Source organism: Nannospalax galili, unplaced genomic scaffold (assembly GCF_000622305.1).
Source record: "Nannospalax galili isolate Female #2095 unplaced genomic scaffold, S.galili_v1.0 scaffold182, whole genome shotgun sequence".
NCBI classification, from domain to species: domain Eukaryota; kingdom Metazoa; phylum Chordata; class Mammalia; order Rodentia; family Spalacidae; genus Nannospalax; species Nannospalax galili.
The window spans coordinates 860,624-887,629 of NW_008348662.1; the positions used below are offsets into that span (position 1 = coordinate 860,624).

Genomic DNA, 27,006 nt, shown 5'->3' on the forward strand with positions numbered 1-27,006 from the left:
AAAAAGAATGATATGCCAATATATTTATCATAATAACTAAACCACCAAAAACATAAAAATACTAAATGTTTTAACAGGGATGCATAACAACAGAAACTCATTGTAAAATGATACACCACTCTGAGTTTGGCAGTTACTTAGAAAGTTATATAGAGCTATACTATAGGATACAGCAATCGTCACCTTGCTACCTATTGATTTTAAAATATATGTTGAGGATTTATGGTGAACTCTGTACACTATACTACCAACCAGACTGGCAAGATATTTACATTGGTTCAATAGTGGCATGAGTGTCCTATGGGTAACCAGCAGCTTTCTACTTGGACTTGGACACAAGATCAAGCCAATCAGCACTCCACCAACAGATAGGGAAGGTGTTCTTGAGAACCAACCCCTAACTGAGGAGTTTTTGGCAGGTTATGGCTCCTGAGGGAGGGAAAGGCAGTTTTCTTCAGTAGTGTGGCCCATGAAAGGTTGCCCAAGCTCTGGTGGATGGTCCTACACCCTTGCATATATGGGCATCACTAACTGTAAACAGTAGGTTATGATAAAAAGAGGAAGAAGTCGGACATGGCGGTAAATGCCTTAATCCCAGCACTTAGGAGGCAGAGGCAGGTGGATCTCTGTGAGATCAAGGCCAGTCTGGTCTGCTGAAAGAAGAAAAAAAGAAAAATTAGAAATAGAAATAGAGATAATAATGAAGTTTGAGGGAAAATGGGGGTGGGAGGTCGCAGAGAAGCTGGAAGGCAGTAACAGAGAATAGATCTAAGTACACTGTATTCATGTATGAAATTATCAAATAATACACATGAAAAAAGAAAAACTCATATGCTCCAGGGTTCTATTCAATTAAATAACTTTTTATAGAATAATTTCAGACTCTTAGAAATATCAAATTAGTTAAAAAAGGAGTTTGCTTCTTTTAACATGTAGAAAGTATGAAATGGTTTTAATAAATAAAGGCATGTATGTACAAAAATCTACATGTGAAATTTTGTAGCATAATCAAAACTGTGCAGACAGAAATACACACAGAGAGAGAGAGAGAGAAGAGAGAGAGAGAGAGTTTTAAAATCCAAAGTACATATGGATAAAGCTGAACAAAGTCAGGCAGTGTCACACTCCTATAACCCTAGCACTTGGAGAGGCACGAGGATTGTAAAGTCAAGGCAAACCTAGAATATACAGTAAAATTTGTCTAAAAAAAAAATGACATGCCTGGGTCTTCAATTATGTTCCACCGATCTATGTGTCTGTTTTTGTACCAGTATCTTGCTGTTTATATGACTATAGCTCTGTAAAACAGTTTGAGATCTAGTATGGTAATCCTCTCAGCATTGTTCTTTGTGCTCAGGATTGCTTTGGCTACCTATGGTCTTTTGTGATACCATACAAATTTAGGATTTCTTTTTTCTAATTCTGTGAAGAATGTTGTGGGGATTTTGATTGGCATTGCATTGAATCTATAGACTGCTTTTGGTAGGATTTTCACAATATTAATTCTACCAGTTCATGAGCATGGGAGGTCTTTCCATCTTCTGGTGTCTTCCTCAATCTCTTTCTTCAAATATTTAAAATTTTCATTGTAAAGATCTTTAACATCTTTGGTCAGGTTTATTCTGAGATATTTTCTGAGACTATTGTGAATGGGATGGTCTCTATGAACTCTTTCTCTGATTGGCTGTCATTATACAGAAAGGCTACTGAATTTTGTAAATTGATTTTGTAATATGCCACTTTGCTGGAAGTGTTGATCATTACTAGGAGTTTTCTGATGGAATTTTTGGGATCTCTTATGTATAGTATCCTATCATCTACAAATAGGGATAATTTGACCTCTTCTTTTCTAATTAGTACTCCTTTGATTTCCTTTTTCTGTTTTATTGTTCTAGCAAGAGTTTTAAGTACTATACTGAAAAGGAGTGAAGATAGTGGACAGCCTTGTCTAATTCCTAATCTTAATGTTCCTAATCTTAATTTCTCCATTTAGAATGATGTTGACTGTGGGTTTGTTATATATAGCTTTAATTATGTTGAGGTATGTTCCCTCCAGTCCAATTCCTCTAGGATTTTTTATCATAAATGCATGTTAGATTTTGTCAAAGGCCTTTTCAGTATATATTGAGATGGCCATGTTATTTTTGTCTTTAAGTTCATTTTATTGCATTCATTGATTTATGTACCCTGAACTCTCCCTGCATCTCTAGAATAAAGCCAACTTGATCATGGTGGATGATCTTTTTTGATCCGTGTCTGTATGCAGTTTGAAAGTATTTTATTGAGAATTTTTGAATCTGTGTTCATTAAGGATAAGGTATGGGTCTATAGCTTTCTTTTTTGTTGGTTTTGGTATTAAAGCAATACTGGTTTCATAGAAGGAGTTTGAAACATAATTGAAGACCCAAATATGAGTGGATGCAGTTTCAGCCACCTGATATTTGACAAAGGTGCCAAGAACACACACTGGAGGAAAGATAGCATCTTCAACAAATGGCCTTAGCAAAACTGTATCTCCACCTGTAGAAGAATGAAGTTAGACCCTTATCTGTCACCCTGCACAAAAGTTAACTCCAAATGCACTGAAGACCTAAATGTGAAACCTGAAACTCTTAAATTTTTAGGAGAAAACATAGGCAGTAACCCTACAAGATATAGGTGTAAGAAAGGACTTTCTAAATTGGACATAAGTTGCTCAGATCAGCAATCAACAAGTGGGACCCCATTAAGCTAAAAAGCTTCTGTACAGCAAAAGAAAAAATCAAGGAAGTAAAGAGAAAACCCACTGAGTGAGAGAAAATCTTCACCAGCAATACATCTGGCAGAGTATTAATATCCAGAATATATAACGAACTCAAAATACAAAGAATCAAGAAAACTAATGACCCAATTAAAAGATAGGCTATGGATCTGAACAGAGAGTTCTCCAAAGAAGAAATAAAAATGGGTAAGAAACACCTTTAGAAGTGTTCAACATCCTTAGTAATTATGGAAATGCAAATCAAAACCACTTTAAGATTTCATCTTACCCCAGTCAGACTAAGGCCAAGAGAACAAATGATACAAAATGTTGGCAAGCATGTCAAGAAAGGGGAACACTCATTCACTGCTGGTGGGATAGCAAACATGTGCAACCACTATGGAAAGGAGTGTGGAGAACTCTTAAAAAACTAAAAACGAACCTACCATATGCCCAAAGGGCTCATCCTAATGCAGAGGTACTTGTACAGTCCTGCTCTTTGTTGCTGCTCTTTTCACAATAGCTAAGAGGTGGAAGCAACCTAAGTGTCCCTCAACTGAGACTGGATAATGAAAATATGGTACATTTACACAATGGAGTTCTATTCAGTGGTAAAGGAAGATGAAATCATGAAATTTGCAAATAAACAGATGGGACTAGAAACTGTGATACTAAATGAAGTAACACAGACTCAGAAAAGCAAACAATGTATATTCTTTCTCATTTGTGGATCTTAGTACCAAATCCTTATATATGAGTATATGTCCTGATGTAACTGCAGGAGCCAAGAAAATAGAAAGAAACCATGCAGGTAAAGGTAAAGAGGGAATCTGAGATAGAGGGACAGTAGGAGACAGGTGTTACCAAAGGTGAAATGGATAAAAAGGGAGTATTTAACTGGGAGGGAAAAGGGGAAGGTTACACAAGGAACCATGGGTGTAAAGGGAAAGGAGCTCAAGAGAGGGGGGAATCATAGGACACGTGTATTATCAAGGGAGAAATGGGGAAGATGAGGGTACTTTATACCTGGAGAGGGAAGAAGAAGGGATAGGGAGAGAGAGAAGAGAGATAGATAATGCTTAGCTGGTGTGAAAAGCCAGAGGGAAATGTATTATTTCAAAAGCCTTCTGAAAAATACACATACATTTGTACATGAGTGCACATGTATAGCTGAAGACTATATAAAAAGAAACACAGTGCCAGACAGGGAACGCCTCCTTTCAAGTTGTTAGGTAGGGTGGTCCAAGAGGGTCCCAAATTTACACAGGCTATTTCCACAGCCCTTGTTTATCTACCATAACTTGAAGGTAAGACCATATTGCTGAAGACAGGACATACTTCAGACACAAGACTTGAAGCAATGGAGCTGGAACTGACTGACGTAGAAGCCTCTTCCCTGAAGACTAGCTCCCTTAGTTTTGGAGGACAATATGCAAGCTGCTAAGGGAAGAAATCAATCAACACACCAACCCCAGTTTTAAAGTCTATAATCATAACAATGTCCAGCATAGCATACTATATTGATGCAGTAGTGGCACGTTTATCTTGGGGGAGGGGGGTAATCAGCAGCTACCTAATTGGACTTAAAGCACACTCAGTAGGAGGGTTCTCATGTGTAGCACTGTAAACATAGCCAAATACACATGGTTGGAGAGGTCATAGATCTTAGAGAAAATCCTAGGTCTGTCACATTCCCTAGACAAATGTAATTTCTTACTATATGCTAAATGTGAATCCTTATATTTATAGACAAGTATGCCAGTCATCACACACCAAAGAAGCTTCTTTTGCAACAGACGAAGACTATTACAGAGTTCCACAAATGGTCATACACAGATAATAAGTGTTTGTGAGATGCCCAACCCTAAATGACACATCTACAATGTAACCCCTACATCTACAGCTCATGGAACTTAGTAGAATAAGGGGTAAAAAGAATACTAATGCATTTCTCAACTCTCATCAACGAAGCTTCCTCAAGCAACAGAGGGCGATGGACACAAAGGGCTACATCTGGCCAAAGTATAGAGAATAAGAGACTGAAGAGTGTGGGTCCCTGGACAGGACTTCTATATTAAACGTCACCCACCTAGGGCTCAGGGCCCATTGCAGAAGAGGGGGCAGAAAGATTGTAAGAGCCAGGGGAGGTGAATGACCATAAGGAAACAGAATCTTACAGGCTCCTCCTTGCTTATATGAACTTATAGCAAAGGTGACAGCATGTACAACACCTATGCAAATTCAGTCAGACAAAAACCAGCATAGAACTGGGGAAATGAGCAGGAGGACACAACTTTGGGAAGAAACTATTGGCAGCTGATCACTGGTAGGTGAGGGAGAGTTGACCTTCTTTAAGGAAGGAAGGGATGCTACACAGAATGAAGAGGCTCTAGTGGATGAATTCATACCAACTGACATCTGGGTACACAAACTTGACTCAATAGGCCTTGACACATATGACAAAAATGCATGAAGTCCTGTGGGCGACAGATGGAGGCTGCAAATAGGGAAAGGGGCTACATATGATTAAAATGTATTCTATGAAAGCCACAAAAATTCAATAAAAATATATTTACAAAAAACCCCACAAAAATGTGCAAGAATTATCCACTAAAAACTACAAAGTACTGCTGAGTGAAATCAAAGGCCTAAATGAATGAAGAGATAAACTCTATTGAGCAGTGGGAAGACACCATGACTTTCATTTCTCCCTAAATCCATTCAAATTCCCAGCATGCCTTTTTATTCGTTGTTAAGTTGATTGTAAAAAAATAAATTTTAAAAAATCATAGAATGGCCAAAATGCTTTGGAAAAACAAGAACTAAGTTTGAAGATTAATACTGCCTAATTTGAAGGCTCAATAAAACTAAGGCAACCCAAAGTACTGCACTGGAATCAAGATACATAAATAGGTCCATGGAATGAAATAGATAATCAAGAAATACACATATAATGATCCATAAACTGAGAAAGAACAATCTTGAAAGAGAAGAACAAAAAAAGAGCCCTCACAGTTTGATGTTAAATCATCTCACAAAGCCACAGTAATCAAAATTGCAAAGCACTGATATGATGGACATTTGGAAAAATGGTCCAGATGAAGAGTACAGAATGAATCCAGACACATGTCAAATGATGCTAGGGACAGCAAAACATTGCCAAGACCACACAATGGCTGAAGGAAAGCCTCCTCAACCAATGGTGTTGAGAAAATTGAGTATCTACATACAAAGAAATTAAATGGGATCAAAATCCTATACTACAGCCCCAAAGAAATTCAAGACGAATAATAAAACTAAGCAGAAGAACTGAAAACACAAAACTCCTACGAGAAAAACCTAAGAGGAAAAGCATGGTCAGTTAGTGACGTGGTCAATTTTTAAATCACACACACACACACACACACACACACACACACACACACACGCCCCACAAATAAAAGAAAGTAACACTACATAAAATTAAAAGTTTTATGCACAGCAAAATAAAGAACCAAGGGGCTGGAGAGATGGCTTATCGGTTAAGAGCACTAAGTGCTCTTGCAGAGGACCCAGGTTCGATTCCCACCACCCACATGGCAGGTACAAACCATCCTTAACTCCAGTTCCAGGGGAATCCAAAGCCCTCTTCTGACCGGGGCACTGCACAACATGGGTGCACTCATCTACATGCAGGCAATACACTCATACACATAAAATAAAAATAAACAACCAAGGGCTTGGGAAATAGCTTAGTTGGTAAAGTGCCTGTTGCACAAGCATGAGAACCTGAATATTGGATCCCCAGAAGCCATATAAAAATGCCAGGTGTGCTGGGGCTGGAGAGATGGCTCAGCAGTTAAGAACACTGACTGTTCTTGCAGAAGACCCAGGTTCAAATCCCAGCACCCACATGGCAGCTAATAACTGTCCGTAACTCCAGTTCCAGGGAATCCAACGGCCTCTCTGTCCTCTGCAGGCATTGTGCAACATAGATGCACTTACCTACATGGAGGCAATACACACATACACATAAAATAAAAATAATAAATAATATATATATATATTTTTAAATGCCAGGTGTGGTAGCACACACTTGTAATCCCAGTGCTGTGGAAACAAAGACAGAAGATCCCTGGATTGGCTGGCGAGCTAGCCTAGCCTATTTGGCACACTTTAGTCCAATGAGACCCCATCTCAAAGTTGACAGTTCCTGAGGAATGACTTCAAAGGCTGACCTCTGGTCTCCACATGCATACATGTACAAACATACCTGTACACCAACACATACCTGCAAACACATGAACACAACGCATACAAAACAATTGTAAAACTGCAACCTAGAGAATGGGAGAAAATACTTGGAACCCATGTAATAATACAGTGTTAATATTCAAAATATACAAGGAAAGCATTCAACTCAATAGTAAAAAAACAAATCACTAAATTTCAAAATAGGCATTACAAGCTCCTTAAGAAACACAGATGCAAAATTTCTCAATAAAACACTTGGAAATCAAATTCAAGAACATGTAGAAAGATCACCATTATCAAGTTGGTTTCATTTCAGGGATGCAAAGATCATTTGATACATACAAATCAGTACATATAATATATCACATAAACTGCCTCAAATACAGAAGTCATATGATCATCTTGACAGATGAAGGAAAGGTTTTGACATAATATAACATCCCTTCATGATGAAACTGAAGAAATATACAATAGAAGCAACATATCTCAACATAATAAAGATCATGTACAACAAACCTATAGCCAACATTATAATAGATTGGACAAAATCTCAAAGCATTTCCTCTAATATCAGGAACAACACAAGGGTATGCACTTTCTACACTCTTATTCAATACAGTGCTTAAAGTCTTAGCTCTAGCGGTAAGAGGAGTGAAAAAAAATGGAGGCAAAATGAAAGAAAGAAGTCAAAGCATCCCTAGTTGCAGATATGATTCTATACATAAGAGATCCTACAGACTCATCAGAAAACTCTTAGAACTGATAAACACTTTCAGTAAATTGACAGGATATAAAATCAACATATAAAAGTCAATAGCCTTCTAGATAACCAGTAACAAACACGCTGAGAAAGAAAGTAGGAAAAAAATCTCATTCACAGTAGGCTAAAAAAATACTTTGGAATAAACCTAAGGAAGTAAAAGACCTCTACAATGAAAACTTTAAATCATTGAAGATACTGAAGAAGACACTAGAAGATGGAAAGAGATCCCACGCTAATGGATCAACAGAATTAACACTGAAAATGGCTAGTACCAAAAGCAATCTTCAGATTCAATGAAATTCCCATCAAAATCTCAATGGCATCTATCACAGAAACAGAAAAACCTTCAATTCATATGAAAAAAACAAAAGACCCAAGATAACTAAAACCAATACCAAGCAAAAAGTGTAATGCTGGAAGTATCACCATACCTGGGCTCACCCATCAAAATGGCAATCATTAAGAAAACAAGGATGCAGAAGAAAATGAACCCTTATACACTGACAGCAGAAATATAAATTAGCCTAACCATCATGGAAATCAGTATGGAAGTTTCTCAAAGGAAACTAAAAATAGATCTCCCATATTCCCCAGGGATACCACTCTTGGGTATATACCACAAAGACTCTAAGTCAACATATAGAGATACTCACACACTGATGTTTATCACAACGCTTCACAATAGCTATGGTGTAGTTATGAAACCAGCTTAGTTGCCCATTAACACTGGAATGGATAAATGGAAAAAGGACAGAAAGATTGTAAGAGTCAGAAGTGGTGGATGACCACAGGGAAACAGAGTTTCCAGATAGCTGATGAGTTACTCATATGAACTCACAGCAATGGTGACAGCATACACAAGTCCCATGCAAGTTCAAACCAGACAAAATCCCAGCATAGATGTGAACTGGTTAAGAAAGCCCATTCTAACCTGAGGAACTAATGGATGCTGGGAAGGGGAGAGACCATCTCTTTCATGAATATGACTCTTAGTAGGCTGACCAGGCTCCTGTGGGTGAATGCACACTGAAGGACTTTTGAGGATACAAATTAGATTCCATAGACCTATATATATAATACATCTATTATATTGAGTGGAGGCACAGAGAGGGGAGGGGAATCTAAATACCATAAAATTATATTTATATATGAAAATTGCAAAAATTCAATTAACACTTTTTAAATGCACTACATACCAAATATTGATGAGGATATGTAAGAACTGAAAAACTCAACACTGCTGGAGCAAATGCAAAGTAACACAACCACAATGAAAAATACTTTCATGGCTTCTCTGAAAGTACAGCATGTTATATGACTTCATCATTTTCCTAGATATTAATCCAAGAGAAATATACACATGTCCAATGCAAAGATTTATATAGTAATATTCTTAGCAGCTTTGTTAGAACTACAAACTGGGGAAAAAGCCAAATGTCTATGTGCAAACAATGGAATACAACTCAGCAATCAAAAGGAGTATTGCTTACATATGACAACATGAATAACCCTCAAAATGATTATGCTGAGTGAAAGTAGTCTGATGAAGTAATATACACTATATGACTTCATTTGTTTACTCTTTTAGGAAATCCAAACATCTGTATGCCGGAAAACCAAATCAATGACAGAGTGTGTGAAAATTACAGAGGAGCATGAGGAGACTTTTGAGAGTACAGGATAAGGCCAGTATGTTGATTGTAGTGATGGCTTTAAAGGTACACATATATGTCAAATTTTCCCAAACATAATACATAAAATATGGGCATTTTACTGTATATGTTGCAGTTATATATGACTAAAACTGGAAAAACACACATTTTTTAAAAATTCTCCAAAACTGCTGGGCAAGGTGGTATACACCCGTAATCCTACTGAGGAAGGAGGACTGCACGTCTCAGGTCAGCCTGGGCCACACAACAAGACCCTGAATCAAAAGAACAAAGCATGACCCACAATTCCCCTATTAGACTATTACAAGAAACTAAAATGCTTTCAAAAAGCTTTTAACGACACAGGAAATTCTTATATGAGTAAATGAAAAAGGCCAACTATGAAACTATGTGTAGGCTGATCTCAATTACACAGAAAGCTTATGTACTGCACATAGACAAATTTCTGAATGGAAACAATTCTACACTACTATTTTCCATGGATAACAGAATCATGAGTGATTTTAATTTTTTCATACTCATCTTTATTTTCCTAGGTTAGCTTTGTTGTTGTTTTCCTGCTTTGGTATTACTTTGATCTTGTGTGAGCTTATAACATTCTTATAAGAAAGAAAAAGTTTCATGAAGAAAGGAAAAGAATTTGAACTACTATCTATCTTGACAAGAGGTCCAACCTATGCACCACAGGTCCTGGAAAGATCAGGGGAAGACTCTGGGAATTAATATGGAGACCAATTCTTACCTATAGATTTAACGACATATTTACATTTTATGAACTAACATTTTTCATGTCCTCAGATGCAGAGAAATTCAACTCTACTGAATTTTTAGTAGCTTTTTTTTGGTATCACAGGCACTAAAAGTAAAAGGCCTAACACAGGTCTTTCAAAACTGTTCCCATCCTTCTGCCTATACGCTGCTTTAACTGACATTTCTTCTGCTACTATACCCATTTATATGAAGAGCTAAGCAATGTACTTGGTATTCATGTAACAGAAGTTCCAAGACAAGCTACCATTTCTCTGCTACTTTTCACTATCATAAACCATCTTTTCTCTAAGTTTTCAGGTCTGTGGTTTGTGTTTTCTCATACTGTTCAGATCCCCAAACAGAATTTAACGCTAGAAAGGTGAATCAAACAAATACCAATATTAAATATTCTCAGTACTCAAGAAGAGTTTTATAAAAACTACTTCAGTTAAACTTGACACATTTTGCAAACATAGAGGAAGCTTAGCAAGTATGCTTCCTGGCTAAGTATGCCACTAAATGTCTGGGATTAATCTTGGGGAACCATTCCATGTTGCTGAGCCTTCTATAATCAATTCATAACAATCTTCAGAAATTAAAGATAGCAAATAACTTAATTTTCCATTATGAAATAAACTTTAAAAAGCAGAGCAATTAACTTTAGCAAACTGTTGGTTGTCTAATGGCAATTCAATTTACCTCAAAGAATTATTCTCTGCTTTTTGTCTGCCAAGTTCACTTTCAGTATCCATTGCCTTTCTTGCTAATGATTTCATTTCTTTCTCCACAGTGGTTATGGTTTCCTTCATCAAAGTCATATTTGACATTTGTTCCATACGTTCATCATCAAGCTATACAAGCAGAAGGACAAAGTTACGACCATCACCAAACAGCCTGAGCACACCTAGGAATCTACACAGTGCAGTTTATGGAAAAACGTATTTAACGAGATGATCAATGAACTCAGACCTGAAGAATACTATGGCAGATCTTGTGGATAAAATGTTATGCAATAGGAATAAAAACAAGTCACTAGATAGCTTTTCTATAGTCTATAAAGTACATGAGTCTGCCCTTTTCACTCTTCACTCTGCTTCAATTTGACTATATGCATATTATTTTTGCAAAAAGATTTATTTGTTATACAACATTAATAAATTAAACAGAGTAAGATTATGAAAATTATTTACTCCTGTCTAGCTTTTTTACTTATAACAAAATATCACAAATAAAATACATAAATGCAGTCAATTAAACTTAGCAAAAGGAAGTCAAATTCCCTTAATTCTGTTTATGTGGCTATAAAATCTCTAACAAATATTTGGAGCATCTAAAATCCTTGACATTCATATTTGGCAATATTATCTTTAACAGAATGGGTAGATTAGGAAAATTTTAAGAGTGAGCTAAGTGTAGTGGCACTATAATGCCAGCACTCAAGAGGCTGAAGCAGGAGGATCATGACTTGTCTAAAAAGACAAAATCCTAGGACTATATCCTAATTAAAAAAAAAAAAAAAAAAAAAAAAAAAAAAAAAAAAAAAAAAAAAAAAAAAAACGCTTTGCAACCAAACACACAGAACAACTTTACTTGTCTTTCCTGAAGGAAATAAGTGAAAAGGTGACATTTACTATTGTAGGACTACAAACACTAACATAGAAAAATAAAAGAATTTATCTGAATACAGTACAAAGACAAAGGGTGAAGCTATTGACAGTTTATAGCCAAAGTGATTTTTCTTTTTACGTTCTGAATTGTACATTCCAGCTCCTCTATCCTTTGTTCCAAGTGAGCCTTCTCATTCAATGCTGTCTCTTGAGCTATCTGTTGGGGGAAAAAAGTGCTTTTAATGTTGCTGCATTTGTGTTGCACTTATGCTTAGATAGATAAAATCCTTCCACACCTTTAGCCTTTCCCTCAGACTATCTCGCTCTGTGGTCATTCTTCGTAAGTCAGTAAAGGCTACATCTCTTTCGGTCTCTACTCGGCGAAGAATAGCATGTGCTGTAGTTGATTTTGGAGATTTACAGCTTTTCATCATTTCTCGTTGTAGTCGGGCAATTTCTTCCTGTGCCTATTATATAAATACATAGAATTTTTAAAAATAGCAATAACTTACACATACAATATTTTATATTTAGTCATTCAAATTCTAAACCTAAAATAATATGCAAGAACAAGGAAATGGTAGAGTTTTTATTTTCAAGTGAGTCTGTACAAATAATGTAAATGAATATGTGTGTGTGTTTGTGTGTCTGTGTGTGCGCACAAGCGCTGCTTGAAAATATATTTGGTATATTCCACTTACAGATATAAATCTGAATTAAGCACAATTCAGGTCGAATACTTGTTGAATGAGCGCTTCCACAATGCTTCTCTTTCTCTGTGTAAGCATATGTGCTACTTCCATGTCCTGTCTATTGACAAAAAGACTCACCAATCCTTACTGATGGCACAACATAGTTTGTGCATTTGTTTACTGAGCCTCAGGTTCCAGACCTGTTGCACATCTGCAGATGGCTTTATATCATACTTTGCTTCTTGTCTCTCAATTTTGATCATTATCTACTCCAAGTTGGTCTCCAAGTTTCAGAAGATGTATTCTTTCTCAGTCTCCATAGCTAAACTTTACCAGAACCCCAAACTGTATTTCTTAAAGTGTCTTCTAAAATCTCCCCAACTCAAAACTGTTTCCTTTCACCTTGAGTTGTGCCCTCTCTACCACCTGCCTCCCCAACTCCCACCCTCTCCCCTTTAATCAATGTTCTCTTAGCTTGAAAACCTGTTACCTAACCCTGCTGCCTTATCTACCATGTTATGTCTCTTCTTCCTTTGACAGTTTTTTTTTTAAATGTGTACAAGTGTTAAGTGCATGTGTGTAAGTGCACCCACGTGGTACAGTGCCTACAGAGGACAGACAAAGGCATGAGATCCCCTGGAAATGGAGTTACAGACTACTGTCAGCTGCAATGTGGGTGCTGGGATTCAAACCCAGGTCTTCTGCAAGAACATCCAGTGCTCCTGCAAGAACATCCAGTGCTCTTAACCTCTCTTCTTCCTTTGACAGTTTTTTTTTAAATGTGTACAAGTGTTAAGTGCATGTGTGTAAGTGCACCCACGTGGTACAGTGCCTACAGAGGACAGACAAAGGCATGAGATCCCCTGGAATTGGAGTTACAGACTACTGTCAGCTGCAATGTGGGTGCTGGGATTCAAACCCAGGTCTTCTGCAAGAACATCCAGTGCTCCTGCAAGAACATCCAGTGCTCTTAACCACTGAGCCATCTTTCCAGCCCTTGGCATACACTTTTAAAGGATAACCTCTACACACTGCCAATTCCTTTCACATTGTCACCCCCAAGGTAATCTGTATTCCCCTCCTCTATCACCAATGCAAAACTTAAACTGAGGGGCTCACCAAATGTAAGGGTGTTTCATCAGTTCCTATTCTTTTCTGTTTTTGTTTTTTGAAACAGGATCTCCCTGTAGCCCCAGGCTGGCCTGGTATTTGCTACACAGACCAGGCTGGCCTTGATCTCAAAGAGATTCACCTGCCTCTGTCTCCTGAGTACTAGGACTAAAGTTCCTGTTCTTCATTTTTTGGCAACATTTGAAATTGTTTCAGAGCCTTTATTCTTGGCTTCCTTCCTCCGTTGGGTTTATAACATCTTGTTATACCTAAGTTCTCCATCTCGACTTCTCTGCTCTTGTACAGCTTTCTAATTTATAGAATTCACTCATTCTGAAGGCTCAAAACTTACCAAGATGATGCCTTCTAAAGCTACATATTCAGTGCCTACCTCTCACTCTCTCCAGTTCTACATTTCTTACTAGCAGGCAGCAACTTCTTTCTGAATGTACACCATCATCTTACTCCATTCATCTGAAAACAAACTTACAGCTTTCCTTCAAATCATGAATGGCTTTATTTCTCCTCTTATTTCTACAATTCTCTGCCATTCAAGACAGATTTCAGACATTTTCAATTGTCTTTCCTCCCCCACATCAAATCTTGGCAACTCTTCTTCCTTTGTATTTTTGGCATCTGTCCCTGTATTTATTTCCACTGATAGCATTTTTGCTTCACGCATGAACCACTGGAACAACCTTCTAAAGAATCCATGGTCTTTCCCTCCCCTAATTATCTCCAAGGAGAAATCATTATGTTAATATAGAAAGATCACATGAGAAGTAGTAAATTACCACAAGATTAATATAGTTTTTAAAAGGGCTACTTTGGTTATATTTCTCCTGCCTTCACTAAATAATAAATTGTCTGTTGCTTAAAAAACAAAAGCACAAATCCCTAAATAGGTTCATTGAGCCATCAAAGTCCAGAATCTAGCTAACTATACAGTGCTCACAAGCCAAAACCAATCTGCTTCCTTGTTTCATATATTTATAAGATAAAAACGTTTTTCACATTGTTAAATGCCTAGAAAAAAATCAAAGGAAGAACAATTTTTCATAATAGTAAAAATGTGAATCTCAAATTTCAGCGTCCATAAAATTTATTGCAATAGAAACTTACTCTATTATGGGTTGTCAGTGTCTATTTTCATCCTGCAATAAAACTGAATATTTGCAACAAAGACAACATGGCCTGCGAAGCTAAAGATACTATGTGAGTATCTTTATATGCAGAAAAAAAGTATACAGAAAAAAAGTATATATTCCTGCTTAAATTCAACCTACCTTTCATGTTACATTTATTACTCCTTGCTCCGCTGATACATTCTGCCTATCCTAATCTAAAGCTGGCCGATTCTCTGTTGATTTTCCTGCCTTTGTCCTTTGTTTCATATGCTTTCTTTAGAATGTTCTTCCTTGTCCCTCTCAGGACTGGAGTCCCAATTATAATTCAAGGCTCAAATGCTACGTCTACTAGCAAAAGCTTCCTTGATCATAACTAAAAAGGCCTACTTATTTTATTTCTTGTACTATGTTCCTGAGTCCATATCCTATAATAACAACAAAAAGACAATATAATTTCCTCTGCAACTACATTATTTGTTAACTGTAAACAGGGTCTACTTTTATTTTCTTCTGTTATGTAGAGTAGAGCTTCTAGAACTTTTTCCACTCACTCTTTTTCACCTTAGAAAATTTTACCTGACCCTGAGTATGTAAGTATGTACAACAGGAATATCAATCAACATTTACTGATTATAAATCAGAAAGAAATTAATTTTATCATTAATTAAAGATAAGAACAGATTTGCATACTAATGAGATGGATGTAGCTGTTTATTTTTACATAAAACAGTTAAACCTTGATACTTTGGGATGCAGAAAATTTTCAGAGTTGGTCAATAGTTTGGTTTATCAATATCAATGTTTGGAATGCTGTTTTGCATAAATATGTAATACCAAATGACAGAATGATGCTGCGAGGGTGGTGCACACCTTTCATCCTAGCCCTTGGGAGGCAGGGGCAGGTGGATCTCTGTGAGATCAAGGCCAGCCTGGTCCATGTAGTGAGTTCCAGGTAGGCTGGGACTAAGGAGACCCTGTCAAAGCAACAACAACAAAATGACAGAATGATGTTTAGAACCATTTCAAAAATTTTTGTAAATTCTGTTCTAAGCCCAAGTCAAAATTAATTTAATTTTTAATGACACATAAGTTAGCAACTCAAATAGCAATAAAAAAATCAAATGTCTAATATACTACAATCTGAAGATACACTAATTTAATACTTATACATTGAGGAATGAATGTAGGAAAATAGGAAAATATATTGCCCCCCCCCCACCTTTCTATGTTCAGACCCTGCCAGGAGCCACATTCACATGCTTTCTCAGTTACCACTGAATTGGAATCAACCTAGTCTATCCAATCAAAAATCAACTCTGAGTATCTGAAGGACTGACTTATGAACTCTTCATACTTGATCTTAAATTTAAAAAAGAAAAACTTCCACTCAGCAGGCAAGAATCTCAAATCAGACATACAACCAAGGAAATAAATCCACATGCCCAGATCACAATGCTTAACACAAACAACATGAAAAACTAAGACAATATGCTGCCCCCACCCACCCAAAACTACTATTCCTATAGAATGTTCTCCAATGAGAATTACCTAGATGAACCCCAAGACACAGACTTTAAAAGAATAATTATAAGGCTGAAAAAAAAGAATTCAAAGAGTTTAAAGAGCACACAAACTGACACCTACACAAACTTACAGAAAGTAAGAATAAACTCCTGATTGAAGTATAAGAAACCATAAACATACAACTGAAGACAATTCAGCATTTGAAAAGTGATAAAGAGATAATATAAATAATAAAGAAATAGAAATACTGAAGAAAACACAAGCTAAAATGAGGATGGAATTGAAAAATTGACTAACCCAATTAGAAAACTCAAGGGAAAACCTTATCAATAGAATGGATCAAATAGAAGATAGAATATCAGGATTTGAAGATAAAGTAGAAAAATTAACACACAAACATACCACACATACACAAAGCACACACACGAATATGCAGGGACTTGGATATACCACATAAAGATGAAATCTACAAATTATACACACAGGAAAAGAATCCCAGGTCAATTGCATAGAACAGATCTTCAATAGGATCACAGAAGAAAATGTCTTCAAATTAAAATACACCCATACAGATACAGGAAGCACACAGAACACCAAAAAGAATCAGAAAAGAAACTCTCACCACATATTATAGTTAAAAACACTAAATATATAGAAAAAAGAGCTGCAAGAGAAAAGCCACGAGTCATATATAAAGGCAAACCCACCAGAATAACAGTTGACTTCTCAATGGAAACTTTAAATACCAGAAGAGCTTGGCACAATGTATTCCAATTCTAAAAGACCACAGATGTCAACCCAGACTACTTTATCCAGCAAAATTATCTGCTATAGCTGGAAAAAGAAAAACTTTCCATGATGTAAACAGGTTAAAAGAATTTATGTTCACTAAACTAGTCCTACAGAGAATGGAAGCAATGCCTCAGACTAAAGAAAAAAATAAACATAGCAAATGGCTGCAGAAAGGAAACAAATGAAGCTATAATTACTGAAAAACAAAATAGGACTAAAAACACAAATAGCAAAAAAATCAACAAAATGACACCAGCACATACCTTTCAATAATAGTATTAAATATTAATTGCCAAAACTCTCCAACCAAAAAACAGTTAGTGTAAATGTGTCTACTGGAGTCTAGTCAGCCCATCCAATGTTGTATGTAAGTCATACTCTGCCTCACCCAGCAGCAATCAGTCTCAAATAGTTCTCAATCCAGTGCTGGCCCACCACCTATTTCTCACCTCCCCTTTGGGCCCTTGTTTAATTGAGCTGACACACGGAACCTCACCCACCCACAGCTCAGGGACCATTGTAGAAGAGGAGGCAGAAAAGACTGTAAGAGCCAGGGCTGGTTCATGAACACAGGGAGGTGGAGGCTTCCAGATCACTAGAGGCTTGCTCATGTGAGCCTGTGGCAGCAGTGGGGTTGGTAGGGGGATGGGGGGGCATGGATAGGGGAGTGGGTCTGGATTTGAGTGGGAAATGTTGTGTGAAATTTAAAAAGCTCAATTAAGAAAATAAAACACCAGTTAGCAGAATGGATTAAGAAACAAAGTCATCGCCAGGAGAGGTGGTGCACACCTTTAATCCCAGTACTCACAGGCAGAGACTGGCAGATCGGCCAGCCTGGTCTTCATGCGAGTTCCAGGTTAGCCAGAACTACACAGTGGGGCGGGGGAGAAACTAATAAACAAGTCATCTTTTTGTTGTTTGAAAGAAAGAATCACTAGAGATTACATAAACTCTTAGAGATTAAACAACACACTATAGAATGATGAATGGGTCAGAGAAGAAATCAAGAAGGAAATTTAAAAATTCAAGGAAAGAAATTAAAATGAAAGCAACACACCAAAACCTCTGGTGCACATTAAAAGCAGCACTAAAAGGGAAATTTATAGCTCTAAGTGCCTACATTTAAAAAAATCAGAAAGAGCACAAATAAATAACTTAATGATGCAACTCAAGAGTTTGAAAAAACAAGAACAAACTAAATAAACCTGTCCTAGTTTGTTTCTCCATTGCTGTGATAAAAAACTCTGACCAATACCAATTTGGGGCAGGAACTAGAGGTAGGAGCTGGAGCATGGGCCATGGAGGAATGTTGCTTACTGGCTTGCTCCCCTGGCCCCTACTCAGCCTTCTTTCTTATGCAACACAGGCCCACCTGCCCAGGGATGGCACCACCCATAGCCACATCACTCAACAATCAAGAAAGTGCCCCATGGACATGGCCACAGGCCAGTCCAATGAAGGCAATTCCCCAATTGAGGCTCCCTCAACTCAGGAGTGTCAAGTTGACACTAAAGCTATCCAGCACAAAACCCAAATCCAGTAAATGGGGAAAAAATAAAAATCACAGAAGAAATTAATAGAAACAAAAAATACAAAGAATCAAATGAACAGAGCTGTTTCTTTGACAAGATAAACAAGATTGACAGACCCTTAGCTGAATTAATCATAAGAAAGAAAGAGGAGACCCAAATTAATAAAATCAGAGGTGAACAGAGAAACATTACAACAAATGCTAAAGAAATTCATAATATTATACAGAAATACTTTAAAAATCCATTAAGTTGAGCTGAACATGGTGGCACATGCCTTTAATCCCAGCACTTGGGAGACAGAAGCAGGTGGATCTCTATGAGATTGAGGTCAGTCTGATATCCACAGTGAGTTCCAAGTCAGCTAGGGCTACAAGGAGACCCTGTCTCAAAAGACCAGAAAAAAAATCCATTAAGTTGGAAACCCTAAAAAATACGTGGATTTTTAGATACATCTGAACTATGAAAGTTAAACCAATAAGAGAATAACAATTTAAACAAACCCATAACAAATAAAATGATTGAAATAATAATATAAAGCCTTCAAACAAAAACAGCTCAGGTTCAGATAGATTCACAGCAGAATTATACCAGACTTTCAAGGAAGAACTACAACCAATATTTCTCAAATTATTCCAAAAAATAGAAACAGAAGGAGCACTTCCAATTTCCTTCTTTGAAACTAATGTTACTCTAAGACCAAAGTCAGGTAAAGAAAAAACAACAACAAAAAGAAAACTATAGACCAATATCCCTCATGTACACAGATGGAAAAATTCTTAATAAAACACATCTACAATTGAACCTCTACACCTAAGGCTCCTGGAACATAGTGGAACAAGGGGTAGGAACAATACTAATGTATCTCTCAATTCTCATCAATGAAGGTACCTCATGCAAGAGAAGGCAATGAACACAAAAGGCCACAAATGGTCAAAGCACAGAGAATAAAAATCTGCAGAGTGTGGTTTCTTAGACAGGATTCCTATATTAAACCTTACCCACCCAGGGCTCAGGGACCATTAGGGAAGAGAGGGTAGAAAGACTGTAAGAGCCAGGAGAGGAGGTGCTTAACCATATGGAAACAGAGCCTTACATGCTCCTAGGACCTTGATCATTTGAATGTACAGCAAAGGTGTCAACAGGCACAAGACCCATGCAAATTCAAGCAGCTAAAACCCAGCATAAAATTGGGGAAATGGGGATCTCAGCAGACCACCAGAGAGTGCCAAGTTCTCCCTCTGGCCTCTCTCTGTCAGAGGGGCTGAGAAAGCTGGGGACTGCCTGAGAGCCTAGAGATCCTGCCCCTGATGGTGAGCTTCCCCTAATTTTGCCATACCCATCCCCCTACCTGGGATTTTGTGAGGCCTCTCCCAAGGCCCCAGGGCAGATCTGGCTTTGGTAGGCTAAGGCTGAGATCCTAGCAGACAACCTGCAGAGGGTGGACTGCCTGAGAGCACCCAGATCCTGCCTTCACATGGTGAAGGAAGCCTGAGTGTACCTAACTGGAACCTGAACTGGACTTCTGTGGGTACTCCTGAATAGCTGATCTGAAGTCATCAGTTCTCTCAAAATTAAGCCTAACAGAACCTGAATTACATAACCAATAAAGAAAGAATCTAGGCACCTGGATAATACAAACAGAAGCATACTTCAACTTAATTCTCATTTCAGAACTATAAACAACAGAAGACATTCACATGGCAAAATCACAACAAAAGAATAATAAAATGGAAAGCCAAAACAGTGTGTCCCCACCAAACTCCACAAATCCTGTAGAAGAGTTCTACAAGGAGAACCCCCCTAGAGATAACTCAGGACTCTGAATTTAAAAGAACAGTCATAAACATGATCAAGGAATTCAACAAATTTAAAGAACACACGAACAAACAAATCAAAGATCTAAAAGAAGACAGGGATAGACTTCTGAATGATTTCACAAAAGAGATAGAAACATTGAAAAAAACTCAGGCAGAAATGAAGAAGGAAGTGCAAAACTCAATAAGCCAACTTGAAACAACAGGGGAAACCCTCACCTCTAGAATGAATGAAATGGAAAACAGAATCTCAACACTGGAGGATAAAGTTGAAGAACTGGACCACTCAAGCAAAGGCTCTGGAAAATTAAAAAAAAAACAAAACAAACAAACAAACAAAAAAAACACTGGAATGGAACATGCAAGAGATGTGGGACACCATGAAAAGACCAAATCTATGAATCATAGGAATAGAGGAAGGAGAAGAATTTCAGGTTAATGATGTTGAACAGACCTTAAACAGGATTGTGGAAGAGACTTTCCTGAAATTAAGGAAAGACATTCCCATACAAATACAGGAAGCACGTAGAACACCAAACAGACTAGATCAAAAAAGAAACTCCTCACGACATATCATAATAAAAACACTAAATGTACAGAACAAAGAGAGAATACTGAAAGCATCAAAAGGAAAACAAGTCACATACAAAGGAAAGCCTATCAGAATTACATCTGACTTATCAATGCAAACTATGAAAGCCAGAAGAGCCTGGACCAAGGCATTTCCAGTTCTACATGACAACAGATGTCAGCCCAGATTACTTTGCACAGAAAAAATGTCTATTATAGTTGAAGAGGAAAGAAAAATCTTTTATGACATTAAAAGCCTAAAAGAATACATGTCTGCAAAACCAGCCCTTCAAAGAAAAAAAAAAAAGAATTCTTAAACCAATACTGAGAGCAGAGAGAGAAACAACTATACCCCAGGGGTAATGAAAGTAAATAAATAAAGGTATAATCTAGGAAACACAAAATTAGACAGAGAACATAAACAGGAATCAAAATGACAGCAACCAAGACCTTAAATATCAATGGACTGAACTACCCAGTCAAAAGACACAGGCTAAGTGAATGGATTAAGAAACAGCATCCAGGGGCTGGAGAGATGGCTCAGCAGCTAAAAACACTGACTGTTCTTGCAGAAGACCTGGTTTCGAATCCCAGCACCCACATGGAAGCTAACAACTGTCTGAAGTTCCAGGGGATCCGACAGCCTCTTCTGTCCTCACGGGCATTGCACGACACAGGTGCACTTACCTACATGCAGGCAATACACACATACACATAAAAAAAGAGAAACAATATCCATCTCTTTGCTGTCTGCAAGGAACCCATCTCACCTTTAAAGACAGGCACTACCTAAAGGTAAAAGGATGGAAAAGAATATTCCAAGCAAATGTCATTAAGAAACAAGCAAGGGTTGCAATTCTAATATCCGACAAAATAGACATCAAAGTAAAACTAATCAGAAGAGAAAAAGGAGGGTCACTTCATTCTGATCAAAGGAACAGTTAACCAAGAAGATATTACAATCCTTAATGTACATGCACCAAATTCTGGCTCACCCAAATTCATAAGAACAACACAGAACTTGAAGATACAGATTAACCCCAACTTAATAATAGTAAGGGACTTCAATACCCCACTGTCTCCATGAGACAGGTCAACTGGACAAATAAACAGAGAGACAGCTGAATTAAATGATACCATACATCAAATGGACCTAACAGGCATCTTTTGAATATTCCACTGAAGCACCAAAGAATACACTTCCTACTCGGCACCCCATGGAACTTTATCAAAAATTGACCACATCCTGGGCCACAAAACAAACCTCAACAAATACAAAAAAATTGAAATAATCCTATGCATCCTATCAGATTACAATGCAATAAAGTTCAAAATCAATACTAAACAAAGCCCTAGTCACTACAGGAGCTCATGACAATTGAACAACACACTCCTAAACAATGAGTGAGTCAAAGGGGAAATTAAGAAAGAAATAAAAGAATTCCTTTAATTCAATGAAAAGGACAATACAACACAACACAACCTCTGGGACACATTAAAAGCAGTCCTAAGAGGAAAGTTTATAGCTCCAAGTGTCTACATTTAAAAAGTTAGAAAGAGCTGGGCGTGGTGGCGCACCCCTTTAATCCCAGCACTCGGGAGGCAGAGGCAAGGGAACCTCTGTGAGTTCAAGGGCAGCCTGGTCTACATAGTGAGTTCCAGGACAGCTGGGGCTACAGGGAGACAAAAAGACCAAAAAAAAATTAGAAAGAGTACAAATAAATGACCTAACACTGCAACTCAAGGCACTGGAAAGGCAAGAATAAATGAAACCCAAACCCAGCAGAAGAGAAGAAATAACAAAAATCAGAGCAGAAATTAATTAAATAGAAACAAAGAAAATAATACAAAGAATCAATGAATATAAGAGCTGGTTCTTTGAAAAGCTAAACAAGATAGACCTGTAGGACAGTTTACCAAAAGAAAGAAAGAGCAAATCCAAATCAACAACATCAGAGATGAAGGGGGAAATATCACAACAGACACCTAAAAGATCCAGACCATTATAAGGGAATATTTTCAAAACCTATATGCTACCAAATTTGAAAATCTAAAAGAGATGGATGAATATCTCAAAATCATGGGAACCATCAAAGTTAAACCAAGAAGAGATCAACATTTTAAACAGACTCATAACATATATATATATGTATATGAGTGTATTGCCTGCATGTATGTGAGTGCACCCATGTCATGCAATGCCGCAGAGGTCAGAAAAGGGCTTCAGATTCCCCTGGAACTGGAGTGAAGAACGGTTCATACCCACCATGTGGGTGCTGGAAATTGAACCTAAAACTTCCAAATTCCTTCTATGAAGCCAGCATCACTCTAATACCAAAGCCAGGTAAAGATACAACCAAAAAAAAGAAAACTATAGACCCATATCCTTAACGAACAGAGATGCAAAAAGTCTCAACAAAATACTTGCAAACTGCATACTGACATACATCAAAAAGATCTTCACCATGATTAAGTAGGCTTTATCCAAGAGATGCAGGGATGGTTCAATATATGCAAGTCAATAAACGTCATTAATCATATAAATGGACCTAAAGACAAAATCCACATTGTTATCTCAATAGATGCAGAAAAGGCCTTTAACAAAATTCAGCATGCAATTATGTTCAAAGTCCTAGATGGAATTAGACTGGCAGAAACATACCTCAACATAATTAAAGCTATATACAACAAACCCACAAACAACATCATTCTAAATGGAGAAAAACTAGAAAAATTCCCATTAAAATCAGGAACCAGACTGGGATGTCCACTCCTGTTTAACACAGTGCTTGAAAATTGCTAGAGCAATGAGACAGGAGAAGGAAATTAAAGGAGTACTAATTGGAAAAGAAGAGGTCATACTATCACTTTTTGCAGATGATATGATAGTATACCTAAGAGATCCCAAAAGTTCCACCAGAAAACTCCTAGAACTAATTAACACTTTCAATATAGTGGCAGGTTATAAAATCAATTTATAGAAATCAGTAGCCCTTCTATATACTAATAATAAGCAATTGGAGAAAGAGTACAGGGAAATGCTCCCATTACAATAGCTGCAAAAAAGAAAAAAAATATCTTGGAAATCTGACCAAAGACAAGGAAGATCTCTACAATGAAAGTTTTAAATTCATTAAAGAGATTAATGAAGACACTAGGAGTTAGAAGGACCTCCCATGCTCATGGATTGGAAGAATTAATATTGTGAAAATTACCATCTGACCAAAAGCAATATATAGATTCAATGCAAACCCAGTCAAAATTCCCATGACATACTTCACAGAATTTGAAAATATGATCCTTAAATTAGTATGGAAGCACAAAAGACCCTGGATAGCCAAAACAACCCTGAGCACAATGAGCAATGCTGGGGGGATTACCATACCAGATCTCAAAGTATACTACAGAGCTATAGTCATAAAAACAGCATGGTACTGGCACAAAAATAGACACATAGATCAATGGAATTCCACTGAAGACCCAAACCCAAGTAGATACAATTTCAGCCACCTGATATTTGACAAAGGTGCCAAGAGCACACAATGGAGGAAAGACAGCATCTTCAACAAACGGTGCTGGCAAAACTGGATCTTCACCTGTAGAAGAATGAAACTAGGTCCTTAACTTTCACCTTGCACAAAAGTAAACTCCAAACGGATCAAAGACTTCAATGTGAAAGTGGACACCCTGAAACTATTAGAAGAAAATATTGGCAGTATTTGGGAGCTTGTATCTAATCCCTAAAAGATTTTAGAGTTACCTCTTCAGAGGGGGTAATGTTAGAGTAGCTGAAAGCCCCATAGAAATAAATAAAGAAGAAAAAAAAAGAATTTTAAAATAGGGACTAGAGAGATGGCTCAGAGGTTAGACACATTGGCTGCTCTTGCAGGGGCCCCTGGTTCGAGTCACAGCATCCACATGGCACTAAAACCATCAGTAACTCCAGTTCCAGGGGATCCAACACCCTCTTCTGACTCCACAGGCACTGCATGAAATGGGTGCACTTACAAACACACAGGCAATACACTCATACACATAAAAAATAAATAAAATATTTTTAAAAGAAAAAAAAGAATTGGGGAAATGGGCAGCAGGCCCCAATCTTTTTTTATTGAATATTTGTGTATTTCATACAGAAAATCATCTTTATACCCCTTTCTCCTTTGGTACCCTCCCACAGCCACCCCCTCACTGAAGTTTATATCTTCTGTCATTGCTGTTAAGGTTTATCATGTAGTTGGTGTCCCCAGATGTACTTCAGTGCAAGTTCATCCACTGGGATCTAGTCAGTCTATCTAGAGCCCCTCCCTTTAAGAAGATCAGTTCATTCTCATGCAGCAGTAATCAGCTGCCAATAATTCGACTAAGATTGGGGCCTGCTCTCCATTCCACACTCTGCTTAGGTTTTTGCTTGAGTTTACATGGGTCTTATGCATGCTGATGCCATTGCTGTAGGTTTGTATGTGAAGAGTTCCAGGAATCTGTAGGACTATTTCCATATGGTCATGCACCTCCTCCCTGGCTCTTACAACTTTCAAGCCCCTCTTCTGCAATGATTCCTGAGCACTAAGTGGGTGGATTTTAATGCAGGAGTCCAAGGACCAACACTCTGCAGACTCTTATCCACTGTGTTTTAGCCATTTGTGACCTTCTGTGTTCCTGGCCCTCTGTTGCATGAGGCCTTTCATTGATAAGAATTGAAAGATGCATTAATGTTCTCTTCACCCCTTATTCTTATGTTCTGTGAGCCTTAGGTATAGAGGCTGCATCCTAGATGTGCCACTGAGGCTTGGACAACTCACAGACAATCTGTGTGTGTGAGCATCTATGGAACTCTGTAATCATCTCTGTCTCTTGAAAAAGAAGTTTCTTTGATAGGTGGTGTCTGGGATACTTGTCTATAGATTTAAGGATCCATATTGCATTTGTCTGGGAATATGACAGCCTTGGAGTTTTCTCTAAGATCTATGACCTCTCCAGCTCTGTGTATTTGGCTAGGTTTATAGTACCACACATGAGTTTCCTCCTGTTGAATGGGCTTTAAGTCCAATTAGGTAACTGTTGATTACTCCCAAGATAAAAGTGCCACTACTGCACCAATGTCATTTGCTGTCATTTGGGTTTTAGGCCTTGAAGCTGGGGTTGGACCATCGAATGATGTTCTCCCTTAGCAACTTTGGCGGTACTCTCCAAAGCCATGAGAGCTAGCCTTCATGGGAGGTGGCTTCCAGGTCAGTTCCAGCTCTGGCTGCTCCAAATCCTATGTCCAAAGTATGTCCTGTCTTCAGCAATAGGGTCTTACCATCAAGTTCTGGAAGGTAATCAAGGACTGTGGCAATAGTCTGTGTAATTTTGGGAGTCTCTTGGACTACCCTGGACAACAACTCCAAGGAAGGTTTCTCCTGTCTGGCACTGTTTCTTGTTATGTAGCCTTCAGCTATACTCATAGACTCATGTAGAGATACTGTATGTGTAACTTTTCAGTAGGTTTTTGGACTAATACCATTCCCTCTGGCTTTTTTATACTAGCTAGGCACTATTGATCTCTCCTCTTTCCTTCCCTGTTTTATCCTCCCTCCCCATCCTCCCAATTTAAAGTTTCTCCATTTTCCCCATTTCTCCCTTGATAATTTTTGTATGCTATGGTCCCACCTCTCTTGAGCTCCTTCTTCCCCTTGTATAGCCCTCCTTCTCCCCCCTCCATTTAACTATCCCCTTAATAACACCTGTCTCTTAATACTCTTCTCTCTTGGGTTAGCAGGCCCCAGTCTTAGTTGAACTATTGGCAGCTGATTACTGCTGAGTGCAGGAGAGTAGATTTTCTTTAAGGGGAAGACTCTATATAGGCTGACTAGACTCCACTGGAAGAACTTGCACTGGGGGATGTCTGGGTACACTAACTTGACTCACTAGGCTTTAACAAATATGACATAATGCACGAAATTCAGTGGGGTGGGCTATGGGTAGGCAGATAGTGGAAGGGGTATGAAAGATGATTAAAATGTTTTATATGAAATGCACAAAAATTCAATTTAAGAAAGTCTCAATAAAATAATTGCAAACTGAATAAAGTCATATA

At 37.7% G+C, this 27,006-nt stretch overlaps 1 protein-coding gene across 8 annotated transcripts in view; it reads right to left on the reverse strand.

Annotated features, from left to right (window-relative positions):
- Tsga10 (testis specific 10) overlaps window positions 1–27,006 on the reverse strand; it is a 162,810-nt gene that overhangs the window by 100,343 nt on the left and 35,461 nt on the right. For all 8 annotated transcript variants that reach the window (XR_003851526.1, XM_029569744.1, XM_029569747.1 and 5 more), the window contains 3 exons: window positions 12,063–12,233; window positions 11,906–11,983; window positions 10,859–11,010 (listed from right to left, as the gene is read on the reverse strand). Coding sequence is in view for 7 of the 8 variants with exons in the window: in XM_029569744.1 (XP_029425604.1) it covers window positions 10,859–11,010; window positions 11,906–11,983; window positions 12,063–12,233 (401 nt within the window). In the remaining variant the exon portion in view is untranslated. The remainder of the gene's footprint in view (window positions 1–10,858; window positions 11,011–11,905; window positions 11,984–12,062; window positions 12,234–27,006) is intronic.